Below are 7,627 nucleotides of genomic sequence, written 5' to 3' on the forward strand. Positions count from 1 at the left end.
AACTTACTATTTTTAGAATGACATCCCTATTTTTTAGGACTAGCATTTTTAGGCTAATTCGAGGCTCCTAAAATTTAGGGACCTCCTAAAATTTAGAAATCTCCTAAAATTTAGGGACCCCCCCCCCCAATATGGGTGTCATATAAAAGCTTTTTCCGTGTACATCCCAAAAACGGTATCAGAATCTTCATGTGACTTTCCTATACAAAGAAATGTGCATTTCAAGCTTTCAGCCCACACATGCACATTATACAAGCATTTCATGATCATGCCATCTTGTTGATTGTAACTGTCTGTTCTGGTGGATCTAGCCCACACTTCAAGGCATCAATCCTTTCTATGTGCGAGTCTAACCCTGATATATATGAGTTCTGGTCACAGGCGCCCAATCGGGCCATATAGGTGGAAGTGTGAACTATCTTTTCTCTAACCCACCGCGTGGGTCCACCATAACCTGTGACCACTCATCAGTGGCCAGCTCCAATGCACTTTTCTTTATATCTAATTAGTGCAAAGGAAATAAATTTAATAAATCATTATATTGACAAATTAATGAAAAAGGATACAAATTCTGTTACTATAGAGTTGTGACATATATATCTGCATATCTTTGTATACAGCACACTTTATACAGCAGATCTTCATCTTCCACTCTTTCTCTCTTCTCTCTCTCTACGTTCTCTCTCTCTCAGTCCTACGCTTCCACACCGCTGGACTCTGACACTTTCACGATGAAAAATGTGCTAATTGCGAAAAATCTTTCGGATTATGTTAATGGTGAAAAAGTTCGTCCTAGAGTTGTGGCTCCTGCAACACCTCTTCCAGCAGGACGTGGTCAAAGGCCCACTCCAGCTCAATCACTTCCCCAAAGACCAACAGCACAAAAGGCTTGGGACACACGGCATGCTCAAGCATTGTCAATGATTGCATTGGCAATTCAGCGGTCTATAATCCCACACATACGGTCTGCAACTTCTTCATGAGAAGCATAGCTAACACTTGAGCAAATGTTTGCTGGAAAAAATGAGACACGCATCTCTTTCTTGAAGAAAAAGCTTGAGAATGTAAAGTTGGATGAAGATTATTCCATGCAAGATCATCTTAACAAAATTCAGGACTTATGTGAGCCGCCAATGAATGTAGATGAGTATTATTCGGATGCACAGTTAATCTCTACTACTCTAAATTCATTGCCGCCCTCTCATTTGGCCTTTCATACAACCCTAAATCTCACCATGAGAATTTCTCCGTAGCCACTTGCTTCCCTTCAGTTGGTTGATTTACTTCTAGAAGAAGAGCAAACCAGAAAGAACTGTGGGATGGATGTAAAAGTCTTTGAACATGCCTTTTATGGCGAGTCAAAAAGGCAAGGGCAGCTAATTAAAAAAAATGCTCCGCAAAGTTCTGGAAGTTCTGGATCTTCACAGAGCAACAAGAAACAAAGAGACATGCAAACCAAGAAGGGCAAGTGCCACTATTATAAGAAGTAAGGTCATTACTGTAAAGTGCTCGCCTATCGGCTGTCCAAGCACGCTTTTAGCGGTCTATCGAGAAACGAATCTAAGCGTCGCTACCCGGCACTCCCATGGAATGTTCCAAGTTTTGTCGCCTAGGGTTTTCCGAATCCACCTCACAACAGAATGTTCACAGCCGAACCCACTACGATCGATCTGAAATTTAGGTTCCTAGTTGTCAAGGTCTCCTCACAACATTTTAACATCGGGTTTTGGACATCCTACTTTACGCAGAGATACCTAATCCGAAGCAGATCTATACCGCACTTGGTTCAAAGAGAATGGGAAACGAGAGGCATGCGCGCTCAACATCTCTGCCCATAAGGCATAGTCCCATTCCGGTCCCCTAAAATGGCATGAATCAAGGTTCTATCCTAACAGTTCCTAAAGTCAAAGACGGTAAACCTTGTGAGAAGCCTCCCAGTTCTCTGGGACCACCCTGCCGTAGGACGGACCCATCGGGGGTTCCGCCCACCCGCTTCTCTTAATAGCTTTAGTTTTCTAATTAGGTCCTACCACATTTATGTGTGACACTTAAAGTCAGCTTCATTAATTAAGCCTTTTAGGGAACAAGGTTCGTTCGCATAACTTACTGCACAGACACAAAAACAAAGTAAAGCAATCTATTAACAAACAAGTTCCTTAACTTATCTTCAAGTTAATCTTTGTCTCCCACCCATACAGGAGAAATTATATATCCCTTTTGTCCAACAGAAGTATCTCCTCTACCCTGCAGAAGTAACTGGTCCAAATCACATGGCACCACAAACTCAATCATTTATCAAGAATAGGATCTCCCAACATGCCCAGACGTTAGGGGCCACGGAGGTCTTCAACTCCATTCTAGACCTAGCAAGGGGTGTCCAAAGCTCCAACTGACTCGCAAGCTGTCTAGGAGCAAAACATCATTCCCGTGGTTGGCCTTTTCACCACTCGACCTTCGACCCATGAATCGAGTAATGCCCTCTTTGGATTAATTCACAGTGTGATCGTGGAGGTGATCCACCCGTGCAAAATATCCTTCCTTAATTAAATCCTTTAATAATCAAGCACAAACAAGGCATTCAGGCCTAATATCATTTTCCAAGAAAACATTTATTTATTCCCATAACGACTTGTCATCACAGACCCTTGCCATGCATTCACCATAAATCACAAGCACTTGGAATAATCATCCAAACAACAACTAACAACCAATTGAATGTAAAAGTATTTAGGATGTTGTTAGATCAACCAACAAAAAAACCAATTGTATTCTTGCCAAACAATGCAAGAATAGTCGTGATAACATTACCATCGCATATATGTTCTTTCCCTTGGGATCAAAGAGCGATTCTATGTAAATTTTACTTAACACTTATACACATAATTTTTAATATCATGATTATGCCATTCATAACCCTTGAACGATTCCTCCTTGTAATTGCTCTATCAAGGAACAAGCCATATGCAACTAGGTGCAATTAACTTTCCTTAATACATGCACTTTGCAAGCTTGACCTTTTCAATCTGTGAGATAAAATTTATCCCTTCTAATGATCTATACTCGTGCATCATAATATGGGCCTAACGTATCTCATACAAGAATCAAAACAAGCATCTATCAATTTGAAAATACATTACTTACGACCGGTACCGCAATTTGGATTGACGGTGATGCCTTCGTCTGAAGCTTTGTTGTTGGTTATGGGATTGCCATCCACACGTGACATTCTTCGCTTGGGGGCCATCGTCCGCAAGTAAGCTCAAGAGATTAAGAAGGCGGAATAGATTCGAGATGGGAGAGCGTAGGAGAAGATGGCTAAGGTGAGGATCGAGATAGAGGAAATTGTGAAGCCTCTCAGGGTAACTCCTCTCTCTCTCTCTCTCTCTCTCTCTCTCTCTCTCTCTCTCTCTCAAGCACTCCCTCACAATCTCTTGGAGGGGTATCCTTCTCTCTATCTCTCTCTCACAGCCTCTCATGGTCTCCTGCTTGTGCCTTCCCCATGCATTATTTATAGTGAGTTAGAGAAGAGGGCTTGTAGCTGAGAAGTGGAGCTCTTTGTGGAGGGGGATCTTGGAAAGATCAGTGATCTGATGCTCAGATCATAAATCCAATGGTTCCATTGGCTATGAAATAGGAGTAAAACCCCGAGACGCTTGATTAGAAAGCTCTCAATTCACTCCTTTTCTCTGTTCGAAGTATTGTTTTTTGTCTGTAGACTACGATCACGGCACACGCGATTTCGCCAGTCACTTTTCTCTAGTTTTCTTTTTATAAAATCTCCAAAACTAACTAAAACATCACTTGTCTTGTCTTTTAAATGACATCCAGTTCTAAAAATCTCCATATCTTTTTTAAAGATAATATCCAAAATATACAATTTTGGCCCAAAATCTAATATTTTCGGACCATCCAAACTATACACATTAATACTAGTGATTAATATAGCTCATAAGTCTCATTCACGTTGTAACTTATGTGAAGGGTGGCTACGGTCCTTGTCAATCCGAGAAAAATATCAAGTTTACGACTCGATTTTTCTAGATAAAATATTTTTAATTAAATAAAAATTATTAGTTATTAATGTTAGTTAGTTTTTATCTTAGTTAGTCTTTAGTTAGTAATCTTACTAACTCATTATTTGACTAACTAACTTTCGAACTAACCAACTAACTTTTATTGTGTGGAAATATTACATCCTCCTTCCCTTAGAGAAATCAATATGTTCTCATCTCGAGAGAATCCGAGGGTATCATTTTGGAACCTGTGGGTTATGGATCCACCATGCTTTCGTTGCGCTACTCTGATCACTCACAAGCATGCAGTCTTTTGAAACAACCACCTATTGTATTTGATATATCCTGATAACAAGAGAAAATTTATTGTAGTTACATCTCATGGATATCTTCTATGTTTTTTCTAAGTATCTGGTATATTCTGGATCACGGGAGCTTGTACAACTTCATTTCTTGTAAGCTCAAGTTCTCTTCGAGTGAGACGTTTGTTCGCTAATCTTGATGTATCTATCACGTAGCCTACTTCTTTGTTTACTGATAGTCAGAGTGCCATTGTAGTAGCATAGAACCCAAAGTTTCATGCACACACGAAACACACAAAGATCCACAATCACTTTGTCAAGAAGAGGCTACATACAGGAGATATCAGCCTTGTCTACTTCCTACTACCAGTAATGTGACAGACATCTTCATCAAAGCTCTTTCTCAAGACAAATTTGAAGCATTCCGCAATGCTTTAAATTAAATCTCCTTTGGTGGATGATCTTTGTATACTAATCACTCTTCACTCCAAGGGGTTTTGTTGGGTTTGACTCATGCCTATGGGGTTTGACTCACGCCTGCACTCACAGAGGAGTATCAATGATCCTCGGTAGGACACTCTGGCACTTTTTACTCTCCTTATGAGAGGCTTTTTTCCCCAATTATATTCTTCTTCATTTTATGTGCTTATGTTACATAGTTTGGACACTTATTGTGTTTTACACCTTTCGGGTGTGAACACATATTAACAACCCTAAGGTTTAAGGATTGTACTTTGTACTTGCGCATCACTCTTTGATTAATGTATTGGGAGTCGTGTCTTCACTCTCACATTCTCTTCACTATCAACTATATGCTCTCAGCTGAGCTTTGATCTTTCCCATCTCTCACATCAGTTGCCTTCATCCATTTGTGTTCAGGTTTTAAATCAGTTTCAATTCCTGCTTCCGCATGTATTCTACATTTAAGGCTAGTTAGCACTTGGAAGTTGGCCAGACATGTACTACCATTAGTGGCATTGCCAGCTAGAAATTGCGTAAGTCCAACCTTGAGCCAGTAAAGTTCTTACTGCCATACTTGTAGCTTCACCAATTAAATTAAAGCATTTTTTGTCATCATTTTAGTCTTTAGACATTGTGAAGTGATCCCAATGTCTCAAATGGTTCTGCACATTGCACCTCATGAAAGAGCTGAAGACTGTAACGTCATCTATGTGATTTAGTTAATTGCCTTCACCCATTGCTGTGTTCAGCATCCACTTTGCTTTCATTTTTGTTTGTCTGTTCTTTCTCGCAATAATTGCATTGAATGCTACTTTGAAACTAGCCAAATCGCATACTGCTTGTACTTGTATTTTTGCCTCCTTTTATGCAAGTTCACCCTTAAGTTCGATAAGTCCTTGTTCCCATCATCGTGTTTTGAGAAGCTGACTCGAACTACAATTTCAAGCAGCTTTGAGGTGCCTGTGTGATTTTGCATGATCCACTTGGTGTTATGTTGTCCCACTGTCCCAATCTATTGTAGTATGGTGTCAACTTTGAAACCAAGTTTCCAGCCAAGGATTGTCACTCTCAAAATAGTTTTAGAAAACTACAACCTAAGCTGACTCATCCACCAATTACACTCACTCCATGAAAGGAGAAAAGTGAATACTCTCCTTTCGTTGTGGGGACTTTGGTGCCCAAGGCAAAGAAAGGGGAGTGGGGAGTGTTTGAGGAACCACCTAGTTTATCTTCTCTAACCAATATCTATATATATATATATATGCTTTCTCTAGAAAGAGATACCTCATAAGCATTCTTTCCTACATTTAAAAAAAAGAGGTGTTGTTTTCCTTTCATGGGTATGATTTTTTATCACCAAAATACAATGGTCTTGGTTTAACAGATTGTTTGGTTGATTTTTCAAATTGCAAGTACTCAAATATCTTCAATCTCATTGGCTTGAAAATGAGAACTTTATGAGCTTTTTGAAATCTTGTATACTATTTAGGTACATGGAAAATCTGGTGGTTTGGGACTCCGTAGAGCTAGCTCTCTCTTGCTGTACACTGATTTCTCCACTCATACCAAAAGACTAATCTGTGTTAGTTCTAGGTAGAAAGATATGATGTAGCAAGTCTTGAACTTTTGTCTGGAAATGGCAACTCGATAGGATTACAAGACTAAGCCACAAGGTATGACAACGCACCTCCGAAATCAAGTCGAGTGGACTCAACAACGACTCCATCAGAAGTCCGTGTTGTGTAATGCATGACAATCTGCAATTTGCATGAAAAAATGGACTGAATTCTAGCATATCCCTTATGGAGATCCTCAGATAATATAGATGCATTTTGCACCAAAAAATTGCACTGAATTCTAGAATATCCCTTATGGAATTCCTCGGATAACTTAATGTCAAAGAGGCATACCTGATCACCCTTTTGGGGGGTTGCAGCACCTTCCCCAGGTCTAATGATTGCCTTCATTACATCCCCAGGTGCAAGTGGGTGCTTCTCCTCACTAAAGGGCCATCATAGTCATGTTAATGATTAGGCGTCAGCTCATCCGAATTTTCAATGGTTGAAAACATGGCATGTCCCGAGAAGTCTATCACACATATCAGAACAATGAATGCACCCAAGAATGAAAAGAAACCTGGAATCGGCTTTCTGTGAGGGTAGCAAGGGAGGCTCCATCGCATCGTGCTGTTCGTTTCCCATTTCAGCTGTGCTCTCTCTGTTTCTACTTGTGTAGCCCCGTCAGTGATCTGGTTTCATATATTTAAGAACGTGATTTGCTTGATAAGAATGAAGACATGATGAATTCACGGATTTATTCACACGTACGTGTGTTTGTTTTCTATTTTGTCCTTTTTTGTCCCCCAAGGGTTTAGAAATTAGGAGTCTAGAGCTATCACAATAAAGTTTTAGACAAACTCTCACCATAATTCTCATATTGTGAATTACGACATCAACATGAGCTTTTGAGAGGTAGAGACTGCATACCTAGCTAGATGTGGTTAGAGGCAGGGCGCTGCCGGTCTAGGCCCCTTGCCCCCAACCACACCTAGCTAGGGAAAAGAGCCCCTTTTTCCCCATGGAAAAATATCAAAAACTTCTTGTGTGCGGGCCAAATATCCTTAAGCATGCGTAGAAATAGAGTGTTGCTATGAGGGGAGGGAGTGAGAGGCTTATGCTGCTTACAAACTTGCATCAAGGCTTTCTAAAAAGGAGGGGTCTATAAATGAGCTGGTCACACACATAACATATCACAACGGCTTGTCATCCCACTAAGTTAGTGTAATTGGTTAAGAAATTAACTTGTGATTGGGAGATCGTCAAATCTAGTCTCGGCTTAGTAAAAGGGCGT

General features: G+C 40.2%; 1 protein-coding gene across 2 annotated transcripts in view; it reads right to left on the reverse strand.

Moving 5' to 3' along the window:
- The window catches only part of PAS1 (FKBP-type peptidyl-prolyl cis-trans isomerase family protein), a 268,332-nt gene extending 261,214 nt beyond the window's left edge, over nt 1–7,118 (reverse strand). Inside the window, exons 1-3 of one of the 2 annotated variants that reach the window (XM_087688278.1) lie at nt 6,914–7,114; nt 6,688–6,778; nt 6,465–6,534 (exon numbers count right to left, since the gene is read on the reverse strand). In XM_087688278.1, the coding sequence (XP_087544404.1) occupies nt 6,465–6,534; nt 6,688–6,778; nt 6,914–6,978 (226 nt within the window). In that variant the 5' untranslated portion in view covers nt 6,979–7,114. Of the gene's footprint in view, nt 1–6,464; nt 6,535–6,687; nt 6,779–6,913 lie in introns of both variants that reach the window. The other variant, XM_087688279.1, reaches the window with a different exon arrangement.
- Nucleotides 7,119–7,627: the final 509 nt, after the last annotated feature.

This window comes from Lygodium microphyllum, chromosome 11 (assembly GCF_053477565.2).
Source record: "Lygodium microphyllum isolate KBCC chromosome 11, Lygodium_microphyllum_v1.1.10, whole genome shotgun sequence".
In the NCBI taxonomy this organism is placed as follows: domain Eukaryota; kingdom Viridiplantae; phylum Streptophyta; class Polypodiopsida; order Schizaeales; family Lygodiaceae; genus Lygodium; species Lygodium microphyllum.